The sequence below is a fragment of the Mustela lutreola genome, chromosome 5, assembly GCF_030435805.1.
Source record: "Mustela lutreola isolate mMusLut2 chromosome 5, mMusLut2.pri, whole genome shotgun sequence".
Taxonomy (NCBI): domain Eukaryota; kingdom Metazoa; phylum Chordata; class Mammalia; order Carnivora; family Mustelidae; genus Mustela; species Mustela lutreola.
The window spans coordinates 59,593,762-59,614,971 of record NC_081294.1 but is presented as its reverse complement, the minus strand read 5'-3'; the positions used below and the strand labels follow the sequence as shown (position 1 = coordinate 59,614,971).

General features: G+C 42.3%; 1 protein-coding gene across 3 annotated transcripts in view; it reads right to left on the bottom strand.

Annotated features, from left to right (window-relative positions):
• DOCK2 (dedicator of cytokinesis 2) overlaps positions 1-21,210 on the bottom strand; it is a 417,788-nt gene that overhangs the window by 308,763 nt on the left and 87,815 nt on the right. For all 3 annotated transcript variants that reach the window (XM_059174270.1, XM_059174267.1, XM_059174268.1), the window contains exon 23: positions 9,736-9,844. In XM_059174270.1, coding sequence (XP_059030253.1) covers positions 9,736-9,844 — 109 coding nt within the window. The remainder of the gene's footprint in view (positions 1-9,735; positions 9,845-21,210) is intronic.

Below are 21,210 nucleotides of genomic sequence, written 5' to 3'. Positions count from 1 at the left end.
TTTTAGTGGCGCAGACACCGAACACTTAAGAGATTATTCTGTTAAACCTTATGTCAGCCGTACAAGGGAAATACTATTTTCATAAATAAGGAACCTCTGGTGCATCGGGACTAAATAACCAGCCCAAGATCACACAGTTAGCAGGTAGAAGAACTAAGATTCAAATTCAGGCAGCCACTCCGTGTAAACCTTAAGTTACAGGCGCCTGGGTGGCTTAGTGGGTTAAGCCGCTGCCTTCAGCTCAGGTCATGATCTTAGAGTTTTGGGATCAAGGCCCGCATTGGGCTCTCTGCTCATCTGGGAGCTTGCTTCCCTCCCTCCCTCTCTGCCTGCCTCTCTGTCTACTTGTGATCTCTCTGTCAAATAAATAAATAAAATCTTTAAAAAAAAACCAAAAAACCCTTAAGTTACATGCCCACCTCACTCAAATAGCAACTGTCTCTCTCTGTGTTTCATCCTTTTATTTTACCTTTTTTATAATTTTTTGAAGTCAATAATATATGTGCAATGTAAAAAACATCACACAGGATAAAGTGTTAAGGTGAAGATTGTCACTGAAGTCCCACATCTCCATCTCCAGCTCAGCCCCAATCCTTATACCCCAGATGGGCTACTATCAGTGAGTTTCTTTTCAGACTGCTTTCTATGCAGGAAGGCTTATACGTAAATGAGTGTGTGTGTGTGTGTGTGTGTGTGTGTGTGTGATTTAGATAGTTCTGCACCCTGCACCCTACTTCTTGCAGTAAATCATACAGCACTGATATATCTGCATGTCATTTCACAGAGTATACTCTCTTTATACCCAATCACTACAGCAATGCCCTTATGTGTACACAGTATCTTCTTTAACCCCTCCCCTACTGATGGACAGACTTCATACTATTTTCAGTTTTTCTTTATTATAAAACTGTTGTAAGAAAAGAGTTAATATATACATTCGAGTACATGTAAGAATCTCTGTAGGATGGATCATTCAAAGACAAATTAATTCATCAAAATGTGATATATATATATATATATATATATATTTTTTTTTTTTTTAAAGGAAATGCTGTTATATTACCTTAGGAAGAAACAGCAACCAATTTCCTTTTACTCCTTTCCCTATAACCCTGCTAACACGGGTACACAAATCTTTTTAGTTTGTCAATGTGATATCTAATTTGCAACTGCAATTTACAAATCATTGGTTTCTAGTGCATTGGGCACTTTTTCTATATTTATTAAATATCTGTATTTACTAAATTGCTTGTTCATATCTTCTCATTTTTGGGGAGTGATTTGTCTTCTTATTTGTATGTGGAATTCTTTATGTATCATTAGAATTAACCATTTCGCAGTAACATGATTTAGAAGAATTTCCTCTTGCTTGTTCTGTTACTTGTCCTTCAGCTTTGTTTATCATATCTTTTCATTGCACAGAAGAACTTTAATCTGTATGTTGTCAGATTTGTCAGACATTTTCTTTATAGTTATTGGATTTTTTGTCTAGGAATATATTTTTTTGTTCTTTCAAATCAAGATGACAAGAGATAACAAGATTCCAAAGCTAATGCTCTGTTGTTCCATAGGATGATGTTAGTTAGGTATTCTGTCAGGGGAAAGGGGCTTTGCAATAAAATAATTTGGGGAAACTCTGGTTTAAGCAAAAACAAACCAGTGAGCTTTTTTGCTGTTGTTGTTAATTGCACAACTTTTTAGAATTTTAATATGCTAAGACACACTATAGCATTCCTCTAGACAGTTACATTATCCAGTGCACTGCAACCTAGTTGGTCAGGGCCATTTTTACCAGGAAACACCAAACAGATGTAGCAAAAACGGATGCCTGAAAGGCTGGGCAAGCAAAAGAATAGAATGAATGAGATGAGTTTGGGCCCGTGGGAAGTAAGCAGATAAGTGGAACCCACACTCTCTCTAAAAAAAAAAGAAAAGAATGAGTCATTCTTGTTTACCTATTCTAACACCGTGCTAGCCAAATCTAATACATCAGTAAGCTGCACTTCTCCCATGGAAATACCTAATTAAAAGATCCCCTATGCTGAGGCATATGCCCTAAAAAGAACTGGTCCAAGCACTCTCAGCAAACTGTTCCTTCATCCACTCAGACCAAAGAACATAGAACTCTGGGCCCATGGGGACTTGGCAAGAACCGCAGTGTCCCACCCAGCACCTGCATGTGCCAAGGCCCAGTGCTTCACACCCTGAGCCTCAGCATCTTCATGTGGGGGGAAGGGGGATGATGTGAAACAAAGTATGTTATGTACCCATTGTAATGTCCAGCACATAGTAGGCCCCAAAGGCGTGAGTGCTGAATTTCATCTCTCAAACTCCGGCCCTCTCTCCCCAGCACCTGGACAAAGTACAGTATGTACTCATTAGAGGTAAGACCAAAGTGAGGACAAAAACAGAAGTCGCACCCTCAGCAAGTAGGGAAAGCCAGGACTGCATTGTCCCCAGCAAGTTACTGGCTTTCACGGGCTGCCTGCTATTCCAGGGCTTGGAGGCGATGCTCTAGAACGGCAGTCACCGGGAGTCCTGCATTGACAGGAACACTTACACGCTTCAGCTGATAGTGAGGAGGACTTGGATGGGGCTGGGACAAGGGCTGTTTCAAAAGGAGCCAATCTTCCCAGCTTCTCAGCTCGTGGCTGGCAATAAAGTAAAACAAACGAAGTAGCTGTCACCCTGAGACTCTGAGGGTGTTATCAGCTCAACTGGAGAGTATTAAACCTCCATCTGGTCCAGGCGGCCTCCCAGAGAATTGGCAGGCCTGTGGTTTTCTTTTCCAACAAGGGCAGCCCGCCTCTGACCCAGGAAGTCTGCAGCACTGGCCCCAGGGCTCCTGTCCATAGTTCTCCCCTTCACCCGGCTCTCACACACGTGAGTGGACTAACAGCAGGTAGGTTTAGCAGGTGCAAGCAGCAAGCTCCCCCAGAAGGCAGAGCAGCTAAGCCATAGGACCCCCTGGGGACCTCCATTTGTTACATGTTTCTAAGGCCTGGGAACTAGAAACAGCTTGGCTTTCTCGACCTATTGGCCTCTTGGGAACTATGTTGCTTTACTGTTGATGTAATTTTTACTCTCATTAATTCTACTATTATATATAAAATCATATTGTTATGTCATCACTTTCATTCTGTAGTATATATTCCTGTATTATATAATATTTAAGAAAAACATACACAGATGTTTATATATATGGATGTACATAAAGGTATATAATAGGATTATTAATTATAGGGTCTTAAAATAACAACCATTATTGGAAACTTTAAATGTGTCAAATACATTACATGCATGGCCTCACTGCACTTTACAATTGCTCTATGAATAGATACTGTCATTCCATTTTATCAGCAAGGCAACTATGGCACAGAGAGGTGAGGCAATTTGCCACACAGCTAATAGGCAGCACCGTAAGAATTTGTACCTGATTCTGTCCCACTGTGCCCCAGCCAGTGTGTTTTGCTACTGCCCACCTTGCTTTAAGGAAGAGCTTCCATCTTGACAAGTGAGGAGGATTTGGTAGGGGAGAAAAGGCTGATTTGGGGAAGGAAGTAGAAAAAGAATTTTTCCTCTCTATGGGAATAATTTTTGAAAAGAATATATAGTTTTTCTGATACCTCCTCAGTTAAGGATCTTCCTCACTACATATATCAGGGTTTCTAAGAATGAACAATGGGAAAACATTTGTTAACTTAGTGATTAGCTTATCATGTGGCACTGAGTGGAATTCCTAAATTAATCACCAACTCTGGACCCCTCTCAAAGGCTAATTTCAGGGGCACCTGTGTAGCTCAGTTGGTTGGGCATCTGCCTCCGGCTCTGGTTGTGGTCTCCAAGTCCTGGGATCGAGCCCCACATCTGGCTCTCCCTTCAGGGACACGTCTGCTTCCTCTCTCTCTGTAATCTCCCTAATTCTCACTCTCTCTCAAATAAGTAAATAAAAATCTTTAAACAAAACAAACGACCAAAAAAAAGGGGCTAATTTCAGCCTCAAGAAGAGAACCAGATCCAAAACAAGCAACACTGGTGTCACTGACCCAGAGATAAGTCATAGGAGGACACTTGAGATGACTGTTACGCAGATGGACTTCCCCAGAACAAATAAACCTGGACTGCTAGAAAACAGGAACTATTTAAAAATCACAAAAATCAAACTAAACACTCCCTCAAACTCAAAGAGGGTTTGCTTTTGAGTATTTCCAGGCTCCCTTCTCCAAATGGAGTAAGAGTGAACCGCACCGATGTCAGTAGACAAAATTTTCACCAAAAAGAGCATGTCTTGCAGTGATGCAAGGTTTTATAAGAGCTCTAGACATCTTCCTCATTCAAGATCACAGAAGGTATTTCCATCCCACCAATTTTCAATCCTTTTATTTTCACCAAGCACTGGATGGTCAAGGTCCACGGAAACTGGACAATGTCACAGAAATGCACCACAGCATGATCAGGAGAGGACAGCTTCCTTAGAAATATGGTGCTGTCCCTAAGGACAATACATGCAGCTTTCTCGGGGCAGTCAAGTTCCCCCTGTCTTTCAGGAAAAGAGAAGGAAAGATAGACCAACCTGTTCCAGCATGCATATGTCTCCATGCTTTGTGTAACCCAACATTATGCTGGCCCCCATAGCTTGGTGGGGGCACAGGAGTTCAGTGTTTAGGAATGGCCAGCTGGAGAGGCAGACTGTCTGAGTAGCTCCCTGTGGATCACTTTATCACATGTGGCCTTGGGCAGGTTAACTCTCTGTGTTGTCCTTTTCTTACCAAGAGAATGAAGGAAACAAAGTTACCTAATTTAAGGTCAATGGGAAGATTAAATGTTAGTTATCAGATGACTAAAACAGCCTCACTGAAACAAAATATCATTCTCCCTACCACTGAATCCATCCTACCCAAACATTACCCCTAAGTATGGGGTATATGGTTGAGAAGGGGACAAGTTAAATAGTCAGTTTCATTTCTCCTATTTTGGTAATTCAGCATACAGCCTGTGGGGCCCTTCACAAGAATGGACCACTTTCTTCCTTTAGTTTGGACATTTGAATATTTTATACCAATAAACAATGAAAAGGGAGGAAAGAAAAAGGCATCCTTAATTAGCTTGCCTTCATGACTATGGACCAAACATCTATCCATCTTTACTATTGTTTACTGTTGCCTATTGCTTATCCATTTGGAATTTTGCAGGAAAGACTTGGGTCTTTCATGAAACTATGCATTGTTCGTTGGTGATTAGGAGTACAAACTCAGGACTTACACAGTCTCAATTCAAATCCCAGACCTGCCCCTTCTTAGTTGTGGTTAAGTTATTCAGCCTTGCTAAGCCCCCATTTCCTCATCTGTAAAGTAGAGATAAGAAGAGTATTTGCCTAATAAGGTTGTTATGAAAATCAAATGAGCTAACAATATATGTAAAGCTTTCAGCCTAATGTGTGATACATAATAAATGCTAAAACACAAAGCAGGGGAAGCTAGTATTTATTGTTTCATTTGTTTAGCAAAAAAATATTTGAGTATCTACTAAATGGTAGCCACTGGTTCAGATACTGGGGATACAAAAGACAGAGTCCCCTGCCCTCCTGGACACTCTAGTGGCATTATTACCATGTATGACCATCAGAGTGGCCAAGAAAGCATACTATTCAATACGAGCTCTTCATCTATTTTTACTCACACTATCAAATCAGAGCATTATGATAGACACTGGACCTAAAAGAGAATGGGACAAATGGGTCTGCATAATGTCACCAAATGCCCTTTCCTCACATTTGAGCTATGTTCAATTCACTCATGTCTGATTTTGATCCTCTCAACCTATCGTCAGTTTTATCAATAACGCTTACAGGGTCTGGCACACACAGGGACTTCTAAGCTTTTGACCTGTTACAGAAAATACATGGAAACACCTGTTCTAACCCACTCCTTGGGGCAGGGAGAACATTAACTTTGGAGTCAAGAGACCTGGGTACTTTCAAATCCTAGTTCCACCGCTATGGATAAGTATAATTTGGGATCAGTTATTTAACTTTATGAGCCTCCTGTGGACACTGAAGGCAGTGATTCCTTGCAGATCTCTGGCAGGATGAGAAATACTGTGTGTGAAGAGCCCAGCTTCATGCCTGGCACATGGTAGGTAGTCAATCAATGGAAGGTATTTTTAATGATCGTCTACCTTCTTTGAGTTGCTGGTTTTAAATTCTCCAAAGTTTTGGGTGAGCTGCTGCCATGCCAAATCGAACAATAGGAAAACTATAGGAAGCAATTCACAAATATCAGATGAGTCTTAGAAATGAGAAATAACTTGATTAAGATCCCAGACCTCACAATGGACACAGCCAAGAGTGATTGAACCAGATCTGCTCTAAGTAAATTAAAGCAGGCATGAATGAGGGTTTCCACCATCAGCTGCGACCAGCTGGAGGAGTTAAGTTGCCCTCACTGGCATTCTTACTCTATGCTCTCACCCAAAACTTATGACAGACACTACTAATAGATCACAGTACTCCTTCCCACAGAATCTCATGCAGGCTCAGAATCAGGACTCCAGTTATCCTATACTATTTGTCATCCCCCCCCCTTTTTTTCCCCATGGAGTCAGTTCTTGTGGGTTTATTCTCCCTGAAATTTATATCTAGGCTTCCTAATCTAGCCGAATAGCCAAATGCCCTAAAACATTTCAGCCTCAAGTGACGAGGTTAGGAATATAAATATCCTCTTCTTCTCTAGGAAAATTCTCCACAAACTTCTGTTTTATGATGAGGTAAAGAAGGGAGAGGTGTAAGTGGCTAAAAACTATTTAAATTGAAATATTTAATAGGCTCTATTTTTCTCCCTTTACATACATTGCTTTATTTAATCCTCTCAGTATTTCCTCTAAATTAGGCATTAGGGGTTCCATTTCATAAAAGGATAAACAGAGGTCCAGAAAACTGAAGCAATTTGCCTAGTGTTACATGCCCAAGTGCAGATGCCCAATTCCCACCAAGGTCTCTCTGACATGAAATCCAAAGCTCTTGGTCCAGTAGCAAATGACAAAGTCCAAGAAGATTCCTTGTACAGAGCTTGTTAACAATACAAGTCCTTGATCCCTCTGCCCTCATCAGCCCACAAATCACATCTTAAAACGGCATTAAATCTTTAAAGGCTTTTTCTTACCATATTTGGATAAGGCTATATCCTTTGACAAATTTTCAGCAACCATAGAAATAGGTAGAAAGTATGTAAATCTGGACACTAAATTTGGCCCTCAAAGTAAATTTTTTAAAAAATGATAAAGTCCCTTTGGATGACTCTAGGGAGGAAATCTGTAAGGAGAAACCAGGATAACCTGGCCCAAATCCCAGGAAAAATAAGGCATTTTTAACATAGTTTCCCAGAGAGTAAGAACTTGGATAAAAAGGCTTAGGCCCAAGCCATAATAATCACATTAGTTCTCTGCATTTGCATTGCATTTTACAATCTGCTCTTTCATAGACTGTGTTTATTTGATTGTCACGTTAACCAAGAGGTCTTAAAGATGAGGAAACAGAGAATGAAAAGTTAAATGACCAGCCGACAGCCATACAGCTGAGCAAGAACATCCAGGTCTCTTCAGTGCCACAGATGCTCGCTGGCACCTCTTTGCTTTGTAACTTCTTTTCTTTCTCCTCCTTTCTTTCTGTCCCTTCTTATACCTTCCATCCCTTTGTCCCTTCCCCCAAGATGCACACAGTTCATCACCAGAGTATAGGGGTCGAAATTAGAAAGAGTAGCCCCATGAGAGCGTCTTCCCTCCGGCTTTCTCAAGGTCAGTGGTCTCTCTCTCTCCAGGAAGCTCTGCCTCTCTGAGGCACCTGCTCCTTTCTCCTCCCCACCAACTGGCTTCCTTCATTTGCCCGGCATTTCTGCTCTGTCTCTGTCGTAGTTCAGCTTCCTTGGAGCTATTTCACACCTGACTCACTGCTACAGACTTTCCCCTCACCATCAGTCAACCTCAGCCCTCACGGAACATCCTCACCCCTCTCCCTGGAAGCTCAGCTGCTTCGAATATGATACAGGCGGCGCGACAGGCTCTGGCTCTTATCAGATTTCTTCATGCTGTCCCCTGCTCCTGGTATCCCTTTGTTGTAAAATGATGAATGTTTGCAAAAGGGTGAGGGAAGACTTAAAAAACAATAACAACAACATCAACAACAAAAGGGAAGGAAAGGGAAAAATGGTAAGACTCACCCTGGAGAAACGGTCTTATCTCCAGTAGGTGCTAAATGTACAGTGTAAAGGGGAGTATAATATAGCAGCTCAGAGCATGGTTTCTGAAGCCGAGCAGGAGGTCTGAATGCCAGCCGTACCCTTGACTGCCGTGGAGCCTGACAAAGTGGTATCAACCCCAAGCTTCAGTGTCCTCATCTATGGAACGGAGATCTGCACACCTATCCTGAGAGTCATTCATTCAGCAGTTACTAAGTATCAGCCATGTATCACGAGTGTTCAGTGTGCTGAGGACACACTGATGAACTAGACAGAGCCCCCTCTACACACACACACACACACACACACAAAGAGGTAGCCAACACGTGTTCAATCAAAAGAAGCCATGAGCAGAGTGATTCATGAACTTTGTTTCACACCAGGGAGTTTTTTAAACTTGCCTTGCCCTGATCCCACTGTATACTGATTACATTAGAATGTCTGGTGGTGGTAACCAGGCATCAGAATTTATTAAAGATTGACAAGTGATTCTGATGTGCAAAGTTGGGAACCCATGGCATCAACAGTGGATCCTGCCTAGACAGACTCCTGCCTCTGGCTCCTCACCTCCGTTCTGACTGTACACTAGCACCTCATTCATCCCAGCCAGAGGCTGGGTGATCCCAGGCACAGCAGATTTTAAGTTAGCAACTAAAAGGATAACTCCAATTGAAAGGAGAAGGAGTTTTCATTAACTCACTGGTTCCAATAAATGTATTTGTTTCCTATTCATAGGGCATGAGGCAGCCCTTGCTGCACACTGGTGAGATAATCCTGTGAAAGTTAGGAAGTCTTCCCTGAAACAGCCTCTTCATTCAGCCTCTCTGCTGCCAAACTTGCTCAAACTTGGGGTGGGAATCCAGGTATCTCAAAGATCTACAGGGTTTGAACATTAGCATTGTGATCCATCAATTAGAGGACCTCTGTCCAAAGTATCTCCTGTTTATTGAGGAGACTCCAACCCCAAAAGGGGATCTGAGTTTATGGTGCTGAGAATTGAAAGTAGAGCACTGAGGAGGCTGCCACCTCAACCGTCGTCATCATTATTACTTTTCTTTTTAAGCAGGCTCCATGCTGTGCAGGACCCCATTGTGGGATCCAAACTCATGCTCCTGAGATCAAGACATGAGCTGAGATCAAGAGCTGGATGCTTAACTGATTCAGCCACCCAGGTGCCCCACGATTGTCACAATTAGAGGTGGATCAGTTTTGACCTATTTCCCTCCAGATAGCAAAAGCTTCAGAGTTATTTTAAAAAGAAACATTGTTACCTTCACAGGAAACAATAAATGTGCTTTCTTTGCTGTTTATGATCCTTGCACCACGTGGCCAGTCCAGGCCTTCAATTAACACAGGACTATATATTCAAGCAAACGTAGACATTATTTCAACATACTGTTGTTTATCAGATGACAAAAGGAAAAGAGATTGTTGTTGGGTTTTTTTTGTTTTGTTTTGTTTGTTTGTTTGTTTGTTTGTTTGTTTTTTGGTAGTATAAACCTACCTGCAAAAGGATGGTTGTTCTATGTTGACTTTTCATCAGGTTGTTGATGGATTCAAAGAGCCGTCTCATGGATTCTTCAAACTCCATCTGTTCTTTGCCTTCATAAAGCCTGAAAGAAGACACATCTGGGTTATTTCTTAAGCCTACAGGCAACACCTTTGAAAGTGTGTGCAGTCACAAACTTCATTTAAAATTCAGACTGAGGGGTGGGAGACAGAGACTTCAGCGGCAGGATCCTGAGAGAACAGTGTTTCCAGGCATCATTCACTCATGGGAAAACCTCTGTCCATGCACAGAGCAGATATCCTCACCCTGACTCTTGTCTTTTTTTTTTTTTTCTTTTTTTATGCTGAGGAAACTCAAAGGGATGAAACGCATCCAAGCTGAGGGGACATTAATAATTTCACCCTTCTGCAAGAATCAGAAGGGAGACTGTGGTGATCAGATTTCCAAAATCTCTGGGAAGCATCAAGGAGAAATATTTTCAAGGATACTGCCCTTCCACTTAGCCATTGCCTGCTTGTCAGACAAATATGCACGTGCTTATTTCATGTCAGGGGCCAGAGTGTTCCTGGCCCCCTCATTTCAGCGAGTGTGCTTATCACTTAGTTGAAACCTTTGTTCCTCTTTATATAAAGGCCCTATGTTGTTACTGTCAAAAATGCAAACATAACACAAACACTTTACTTATAAAGTGAGCCTCCCCATTAATCCCACCTCAAGATTAGGAACTGTTAACAGTTGGATGGACATTCTTGCAGAGCTTTTCACGGCCCGCACGAATATACACATGCAATTTTTTATAGAAACCATCCCCTCATATAAAATCCGTCTCATATTCCTAAGGCTTATGGCCCTCTTGGCCCAGCCTTGGAGTGTTGTTCAGCCCTAGGCCTCTCTAAACAAGGCTTTAGCGCCAACCATGAAAAATCTGCAGCCTAATCGGTCGCATCCTGCACAAAATACAGAGAAGAGTGCTCCTGTCTCCAGTTCAGATAAAGAGTGTCTCCTGTCACTGCCCTACACAGTCAGATGCCCCTTGCTGAGGCTGTGGGAAAGGTGCTTTCCTTAGATAAAGCGCGGACACACTTCATGGGTCTGTTCGCTCCATCAACCACAGGAAGGGCAGTCCATCAAGCGCTGTCTGCACTGAAATTCCCACCCATCCTCTCACACTCTTTTCTCTTCATTCTGCTTCTCTTCTATTTCCTTTCTCTGTCTTTAAACATTTGTCTGCTTACCTGCTTGTGAGTATTATTTACTCACTGTCTCTCTGGGTCACTGTGTTTATCTCTGCTTTTCTGTCTTTCAGACTCCATCATTCTCTCAGTGCGTTAGTCACTCTCTGCCTCTCTTCTCTTTTTTCCTAACTGACTGCTTCCTCAAGCTCCCCTAGAAGTCAGAAGCTTGATGGAAAGCCAGTACGGAACGTTCCAATCAATTACAAGGACCCAGTGATTGCTGCTGACTTTCTGGGTATCTAGTTCAAGGTCATAGAGTCAAGGCTGTGAGAGGAACCAAGAGTTTTGAAGCAGCTCTCTCGCTCTCTTGCTCTCTCTCTCCCCCTCCCTCCCTCCCTCCCTTGTGCCCTCATCCCTTCCTTAAATTCCCCCGTTTTGAACCTTCTCCTCCTGTCAGCACAGAGATGTCAGCCACAGAGTATGTATTTTGGAGTCCATCAGCTCTGGGTCTCCAAACTCTACTTCGCCCCATACTAACAGAAGACCCTATTAATAACAGCAGAAGTTACTGCACACTGCTCTCCCCAGGCACGGTCTGCCTACATATTAAACCACTTACCCTCAAGACTACACCATGGTGGACCCTATCGTTATCCTCATTTTACAGACTCATCAAACTCAACCAATGTGCCCAAGGACTCCATGCCTGGAAGTGTTAGAGCCAGAACTCAAATCTGGCCATCCAGCTCCTGGGCCCACCCTCTCGATCAGTTTGCTGTTCTGCACTTTGCTCCGTGATTTACTGCCCCTCTTCATTCCCACAAACCCCAGTTCCTCATCCACAAAATCAGGCCATAATAGCACTGTGCCCAAGTACTGTGAGAAGACCAGCTCACACATGAAGTCCTCAGCATATGCCTCGTACAAGCAAATGTTAGCTGTCATCTTGTTGGTAAATTATAGGGATATTACTATTGTTTCCCAATTCAGAGATAAGGACACAAAAAATTCCCAAGAGGTTGAAAGTTGCCCAAATACCATCAAAGTGCAAACTATGAGACCAGATCTGGTAGAGAGGAAGGCAGAATCCTAATTCAAAGTGGTGGTGGTTTCCTCATGAGATGACATTGTTTAGTTTTTCTTTGTGCCCACAGCTAAGCTAATGGATGGTCCATCCCCCAAGTCTTCTGCCTTGAAAATCTGTTACTCTTTCCCCTAGCCACAGCTGCCCGAAAACGTCTACTAGGTGATCTCACAATCCCTCTTACAGTCTATAGTGTCTCCCACTCCCATTCAACACCCAGACACGGCTGCCTGTGGTGGAGTCAACATTACTTATATACATATGGACTTTCTCTGTAAGGAGTACTTATTAGTGTATTTTCATGGGGAGGGAGTAGGTTTCCCACCAGGTCCACTTCTTGGGAACCTACAGGAATGCAGCCTACAAGAATGGCCTCTAGCAGCTTTTTCCTGCTGTTTGACCCTGCCCACACCCACTTTCCATATCTCAATGGTCTTTGGTGACTCTTTCCCTGGAATCTGTATTTTTTTAATGCAAAAACATAAAAACGGGCTTTGGGGGGGGGGTCATCTTAATGACAGCACCCCAGGGGAATGTTCATGAATTCCTAATGAAGAGATCCCTGAGGCTGCCATGGTTCCGAATCTCCTGTGTGGTTTTTAAACTCTTGTTTGATTGTATGAGCTGCACAAATATTCTTCCAATAAATTCCTTTTTTTCTTAAACTAGCCCTGGTTGGATTTGTTGCAACCCTGTATGGTCAGGACTCTGCAGGGTAGAGGGGTTTCTTCCTGCTACCTCCTGGATCTAAACAAAGAGCTATGGAGAAGGCCATTGAGCACCTAGTCCATGCTTCCCATTGTACAGAAGAAGAAACTGAAGGCCAGAGTGGGCAAGAGACTTGGCTTCACTGCCATCTTTTAAATGTCATTTGACTGAAGTAGGAAAGAAAAGAGATATTTAGGTTATAAGACCAAGTCAAGGCTATGCACTCGACTTTAAACTTTGTAAGAAACTGAATTTAATTTCTACCATCAAGAAAAATCTGATTTGCTCTAGGTCACAGACTGTACCAGTGCTATAGCTTGAACCAGAACTTGGAACTCTTCTCCTTCTGTGCGCTGAGAATCTAACAGGGGAGGGCAGATGACACAGATCCCAGAAGGCCAAGCTCACGGGCATCGGCCTTGGTGGGGAGCCAAGCTGCTCCCTGTTATTCATGTCACAAGTGAAGGACCTAAACACCACCTTCTAGTCCAGGGAAGGAAAAAACATACTACACCTAAGTTCCAGTGAAGATTAAAGAACCAATTCTGTAGGGAAATGGTTTGCCTTTAACAGTGATTATATCATTAAGCGAAGTTGTTGTGGTCTTACTTAGCAAGTGTGCGTGTGTGTGTGTGTGTGTGTGTGTGTGTGTGTGTGTGAGAATTTTTAAGCCTGGCATTTTACTTGGTAGAAATGGGAAGAAGAGCTGGAGAAAATGAGTGCAGCTGGGCAGGAGAATTGGTGCAAACAGCTACTTAGCGCAAAGTGCTTTGCTCTCTAGCCAGATTCCTCCACGTATCAGCTACACCGCCCTGGGCTCGTTACCTTCTTCAGTGACAAAATGGAGACATAATGCTCACTTGAAGGGTGATTTTGAGGTGGGAAAAAAGGAGATAATGTCTTTCTAGTGTTTAATATTATAGCTGGCACCTAATAAGTGTTAAGTAAATCTCAGTTACTATTCGTGTTGTTGTGGTTGATTCCTAAGCACAGAAGTGATCATACTGGGAAACTCTCTCATCTGAGCACATATAAATAAAGGGAGTATTTCCAGGAAAGAGTGACTAAAGGAAATAAAACACGTAAGGGTTTCAGATTACATGCAAGAAATACACTGATGATGGGGGCCATTCAGCACCGTGAGGCCTCTCCTGAGAAGCTGGAAGAGGAAAGAAAAAAATAAAGCTTCATCTATCTGCAAGGCTTTAAGTGTGGCCTTGAAGTCAAGGGCATGGCAGATGTGGTTTCAAGGTCCTTTTTTAGCACTTGGTCTCTGTTATAGCTTAAGGAGGGAAACTTTTTTTTTTTTTTTTTTTGGCTTCAGCATGCCTAGAAAGATGCTTCAGAAACCAGCTGATCCTGCCAGGAAATGAGTTACTGATGGGCCTGAAGGCCCTGACCACAAGGAAAACAGGAACAACCTGCAAGGCGCTGTTCTGGGGCATGCGAGCCCAACCCCGGCAAGCACTCCAGCTCCCAGGGCTTGGATAAATATAGCGGTGCTCTGCTTGCATGTGATTCATTAAGGAGACACTGTGCACAGCTGAGCACTCGCTAAATGCAAATGGGGCCCCATATGGTGTGTACAATGCTTTGCACCACCTCTTCCATGCAGGTACATAAAGCCTCAGCCTAAAACGGAGATGCCAACCTCAGGCCAGCAGCCCAGGGGAGCCGAATCTAACCAAAACATCCTCGGGTTTGGAGAGCTAGCAGGAAGATTCACTTTAGAATCCAGAGGTGGTGGGTTTCCTGGCTCGCCACCCCCATTTTGTTTTCTATGCATTGGCCACTCCTCTGACCCACATTTTCAGGCCTCCTCCTGATTTCTTCCCTACCTCTTTAAGGCAATACAGAAATTTAGGTAAGACTGTGTGGGTTCCAAACTCTGCTCTGACACTTACCAGTTGGGTGGCTTTGGCTAAGTTTCTTGGTCTCTCTATGGCTCAGTTTTCTCATTAGTAAAATGATATTAGCCCCATGAGGTGGTCCTACAAGCAAATAATGCATGCAAAGCAACTAGCATAGTGCCTAGCATATAGTAAACACTAAATAAATGCTAGCTATTGTTATAGAGTACCAAAATTGTCTTCTAGATTTTTGTAAGCATTTTGAAGAGGAAAAAAAAAAAAACAACAACAAAAAACAAAACCAGCATCTTCATAAAGACTAATACAATTTGTTAAGCACCTGCTGCAAGCCAGGCACTGCAGGGTAGATAAATATGAGTAAGGCCCAGTCCCCGTTCCCAGAGAAATCATGAGGCAGGCCAACAGGTAAATCATATTTTCACACATAGTGAGAAAAGTTGAATAATAAAAGTTTAATTATTATTGAGCACTTCCTAAGGGTCAGGCACCACACTGAATTCTTCACATGGATTAATTAGTTCATTTGGGATAGACTATTATTATTCATATTTTACGTATGAGAAAAAGGAAAAAACACTAAAGAGACATGAACCAGGGGAACAGAAGAGCAGAGGAGGGAACGAGGGCTCTAGTGGACACTCACCACAGTGACTGCCTGCCTGGTGGCACCTCTGCCCCGAGCAGCCCCCCTCCCATTCCATCCCCACAGCCTGTCCTGCTCTCCTTCCTTCCTCCCCAGCCATCCTGTAAATGCCCTGCAGGATTAGACCTGGCGCCCAGCTCTCCCTTGCTTCCCTCACCTGGTTGCATCTTCCCCTAAATTTGCTCTTGGCGAGGCACATACCTGACTCACTTCACAAGCACCTGGGAACAAGGCCAGATTAATTGGAAGGTTTTTAAAATGAAAAATCTATTTTAAATGCCTCTGAGATCTGATAAAATTACTCAACAATAAGGTCATGATATACCATTCTGCTATTTTGCCACATGAGCAGAGAGACTTGTCTACCCCAGATGTGATGCCAGGCACTAGAGGAATACTATGGAAGGGAGGCCACTTATTTGGTGAATTTCCTTAATGAATGCTGTGTGCTCCACTCAACATTAAAGCAGACTATCACAGCGACTGTGGGCTCCTTGTGTGAATACTTCATTCTTCACCATCACTACTTGCCTGCTTTCTCCACTAAATTATAAGCTTCATGCAGGCAGAGTCAAGGCTATCTCGGTCATACTATCCCCACGTCTATGTAGCAGTAGTCCTGGAACACCACAAGGAGGTTTAAACAAATGCATCAACTAATGATAAAGTGTTAAATGAATGAGCTTCAGCACATTCAATGTATCTGTGCAGAAACATCTTATGAATCCAGAACTCTGAGCAGTTCAGCTAGTTCCAATGGTATCTGCACTAGATAGTAGTAATAGTCATCTTCAGCTATGCAGCCTTATTATTATTCTTCCCTTTACTACTAAGAATACTAGTGCTAATAGTTGTTACTTACTAAGCCTCTGTTATGAACCAGGCACTATGCTAACTGCACAAGGTCACCCCACTTGTAAAAGGCAGAGTCAGAATTTAAGCCTAAGTGCATCTTATTCCAAATTTCACTCTTAACCACTAGGCAATACTACCTCCAGAGAACAGAGCAAAGTAATAACCAATTGCCAGGAACTGGCACAAGTCAGGGTGGCTAGGAAGCATCATTTGCCCAAGGGATGATGTCACCGGACTTTCCAGAGAAGCTAAATGGCCGGCTCTAAGCTTTCTCTGTTTAAGCTCTAACCTCAAGGTGATGGCTGGTTTTCCAACCCTCAACCCAATAATTTGCTCTGTTAGAGTAGGTGTGAATTAGTGACTTTACAAAAAGGACCATTAAGCCAGTCGTGGTTTCAGAAGAGTGATTACTTGGAAAAACTGCAGCATTCTAAGAGCAAAGCTGCCTGCCTCTCTGTCTCTCTGTCTTTCTCTCCCTTCCCCGCTCTCCCTCTCTGTTTCTCCTCTCTCTTTCTCTCTCTTTCTGTGTTTCTCATACCCTACTCCAACCTGGGATGAAGAATAATTATAGCCTAACCAGTGGCTGAGACTGTCTGAAAATCATCCTTGTGTTTATTGATTTTATTTATAAAAAGAAATGCTTGAGTGCACTAAGCAGGCACTTTTAAGTCAAAGAAATAGGGTTGGAAAGGACTCATGAGAGGGCCCCCCTTCTGACTCACCTCTTTCCTGCATGGTCATTGGTACCATCCCAACCCCTTCCCCCAACACCAAAGTCTAGAGACCCAAAAGGAATCTGGAATGGTAAATTAAGACAAGGAATCTTGGTCCAATGAATCTAGAGTAAGCCATCCAACTGGACAGTGACCAGAGAAATTCTCTTTTGAAGGGTAACAAAGTTGAAACATAAGGCATTATTCTACTAGAAGAGAAAGAGTAGAGCTACATCTGGAAGGGACTCTTCAAGAAAGGGCTAGTATAGCTACATTGTTGCCTGTGTGAATTGCCAAGTCATCTGGTGGCCCAGAGAACTCCATGCAGACTTCATTTAATTGAAAGAAGCAGTGAAGAGGCAGAGGGCTTAGACCAGCTTCTGGTGTCAACCCTTTTGTCAATGACCAATTATTTCTCTTCTAGCTGTTACTTTTCCAGAGTCTGACATGTGAGAAGGAATCCCCCCTTAGGGAAAACTTCAAAGAAGTTTCAGTAAACGGTCTTCTTTTTATAGATCACCCCAGGGAAGATGGTTTGCAGATGAGAGAACAAAAGACAAACTCAACATAGAGGGATCCTGTTTCGAAAAAGTCTAGGATGAACATACAAAAATTAATGCAATCCCTGAAGAAAAACTGCCTCAGGTGGAAGCGTAAGCAGCCTAAACAAACAAACAAACCAACAAGAAAAAAAAAAAAAGAAGAAGAAGAAGAAGAAGTTAACAACATAGAAGAAATGAAAGAAAACAATCCATCCAAAACATTCACTTTACTTTGAAATACGGCAACCCTGTACAATAAATTAATAGTAAGTAGGTAATAAGACACAGGCAAAAGCCTTGAAAAGAATTCTAAGTTATGAATAGAGTGTGATGTGTATCCCAGCCATCCTTCATTCTGCTGAGAGGAGCTGCAGCCTTTATGTAATTTGGCAAGAAGAACTCAGTTGCATAATTCTGCACTTAAGTAAATTTCTCTGTTAGCATGAAAAATGGTATTCAGGGTTTTTCTCTCAATATAAATAGAAATTGAGTTCTCCCAAAACAATGCTCCTAAACAGAAACACACACACACAAACACACACGCATGCACACACACAAAATCACACACATTCCCTCCCACTACCTCCCTTCTGTGGTTCCAAGACACATAAAGAAAAATATAGATTGCATCATCTACTTGAAAGAGAAGCTAATATTCAGTAGAGTCCTTTCAGCATTTTTTTTTTTTAGGTCCAGTTGCTGTAAAAGTTCAGGTATAGGTTTGACTACTACTCTGACCATTTCTTCCTTCAGTTTTTTAATGACCTAGGAAGTGTCCATAATAACTTAAATGATAACAGAAAAGATTACATGGCAGAATGATTATATGCACACATACACACACATACACCCCTAGTAAAAATCTGGAAATCTATAAAAATTGATAATTTTATTACACAATCTCTTAGAAAAGAGATTATGTATGTCAACAGTCCCCTTATACGCTTCTATGTTATATTATGATCTTTTTAAAAAAATTTTTTAAAGATTTTATTTATTTGACAGACAGAGATCACAAGTAGGTAGATAGAAAGGCAGAGAGAGAGAGAGGGAAGCAGGCTCCCTGCTCAGCAGAGAGCCTGATGTGGGGCTGGATCCCAGGTACCCCGGGGTCACGACCCAAGCCGAAGGCAGAGACTTTAACCCACTGAGCCACCCAGGTGTCCCTATTATGATTTCTTAAACAAGTTAGTGCTACATTTAATTTTCTTTTTTCTTTTTTTCAAGAGTCACATCCTGTACTGACTGAGCCAGCCAGGTGCCCCAATACACATACTTTTATTTTTTTTATTTCTTTTTATTCTTTATTAACATATATTATTGGTTTCAGGGGTACAGGTCTGTGATTCGTCAGTCTTAAAAAATACACAGTGTTCACCATAACACATACCCTCCCAATGTCCATCACTCAGCCACTCTATTACATATAATTTTCAAAAAAAGTGTCTACTCTTCCTCAGGAGTGGATGTTTCTTGCTTTCCAGCTCCTTTCTACAATAACCTTTTTCCCCAAAGTCTTTCCTGAATTCTCTTGTTCTCACCATGGGAAGTAGGGTTGCAGCAGGGGATATGGCTCAAGGTCAGACAACTAAAGGCAGTTTTCCCTCTACAATTATAAAATCTAAATGCTGATTTTTCACCTACCTCCTGGTTCCTGGCATGGGCTGCAGCTAGAGAGACAACTGCCCAAGAAATGTCAAGTTATGATTACTCTAAACTGTGGTCATGCCAGGAGCATCTGAACTTTGTCCTTGCAGTCTTATGACTTCCTGAGAAGGATAATGAACCCCAGGTTTCCTACTCAGTTCCACTGAGAGCCTTGACATTTGGTATGTGGAGTTAAATAGAATTTTTAACATTTTCCTTAATAATGGTGTGGGTTTAAAATACATGCGCAGTAAAACTCTTTGTTTTGAAATCTGGGAACACCTGAAGAAATGTGGAGTTCAAATGTGTCAAGTTTTGCATTACTGAAGACCTCATGTGAATAGTGCAATGGCTGAGAGGAAGGCAAGCCACCAGCAGAGAGCAATGTGACTGAAGGAGTGGTGGTGTGGGTCTGAGGACTGAGTTCTAAACAAGACTCCAGCATTAGTGTGTGTGGTGACCATTAGTAGGTTACTTTGCTCTGGGAACTAGTTCCCTCATCAATATGTAGACTACATTACCATTGAGGGAAAGCTCCAGGATTCTTCATGGGCTTCTATGGTCAAAGAGTCAGATAGGACATAACGATCATCCAAGACCAAGCTTGCTCACCCTGCAGAGTTCACCAGCACAGCATATGGCCCCATAGACACCCTTGGGTAAGTAGTCATGGGTCTTGATGGATCTTTTCATCTGCCGGCTGTCAGTCGGTTATCAAGTTCCATTGATTCCACCTCCCAAAGCCATTTTCTCCCAGCTTTATTGAGATATGATTAACATATAACATTGTGTGGGTTTAAGTTGTACAATATAATGGCTTGATACATGTACATATCGCAAAATGATTGCCACCATAAGGTTAGTTGACACATCTATCACCTGACATAATTAAAATTGTGTAAGACCTACTTTACTAGAAACCTTTAAGTATGTAATATGGTATTGTTAACTAGAGTGACCAAAACCACTTGCTACCCTCGATCTTTATGGTCACTACCTTCATTCAAGGCCCCAGCATGTCTAACCTGTAGGGTTTTCTGAACCCACCTCGCTTCCTTCACTCTACCCCCTTTCAATCCATTTTCTATACAATGGTCAGAGAGAGCATTTTAAAAGCAAAAGTGCTATATCATCCTTTGTTCAAAATCCTGTAATAGCTCCCATTTTCCTCAGGATAATGTCCAGATGCCATGGCCTGACCGTCAGGGACTTGGAGATCCACCCCTTCCTAACCCTCTAGGTGATGTCCCCCATCCATCCATCTGCCACTGAATTCAAGCCACCTTGGCCTTTCCACAGCTGGACTGAGTCAAGCTTCCTACTATCTCAGGGACCTCCTTCCAGCTTTATTTTCACCAGTTACACTTCCTTCTCTTCACTTGCCAATTTCTATTCATCTTTCAGGTCACAGCTTAGATGACATTTTCTCCAAGATGCCTCCCTGACCCCATGATGAGATTTGACCTCCTTATTCCATGCCCTTAGGGCACCTCAAATTCCTCCCCTTCATTTTACATGCACCCATGAGACTATCTGCATAATGACCAAATGACTTTCCCAGCTAGACTATAAAATCCCATGAAAATCAGGCCCGAGTCTGTCCAATTGATTGTTGTATTTCCAGGCGCTGGCAGAGTTGTCTAATGGCTACTTAATAAATATTTGTTGGATAAACACTTGATTGCCAATGCAAACTAAATCTCTACCATTAGACAAATATCTCAATTAGACTGAAAATTTCATTAGCAACACAAAGGATTAAAACAAGAACCAAGTTTTAGAGCCCAACTTGCCTGAAACCTGCGTTGGTGCTGAATATAAAGAAGAATAAATGCTGAGGGAAAGGCCTTTCAGAAGTTGTAGGCCCTAAGGCCAATTCTAAAAAGAGTTGAGAGACACCAATGTCATGAAAAACTGTTTATCATCTCTAGATCCCCAGACCTGAGGTGACCCATCAATTAGTTAGAACAGCAGCTGTGATATTTATCTGGGTGTCAATTTTTATTTCTTTTATATTCCTTCATAGCACAGTGATTGGAAGATAGTAGGAGCTCAAAAAATATGTGTATGTGTGTGTGTGTATGTGTGTGTGTGTGTGTGATCATACCTGAAAGAAAAAATACACGTGCAATGAGAATCTGAAGAGATTTGATTAAGTTTGCAAATGCAGGTGTAGGTTCCCCACAGAAGCAATGCTTTAGGTGATGCAGGAGAAGAGAGTGAGAGAAAAC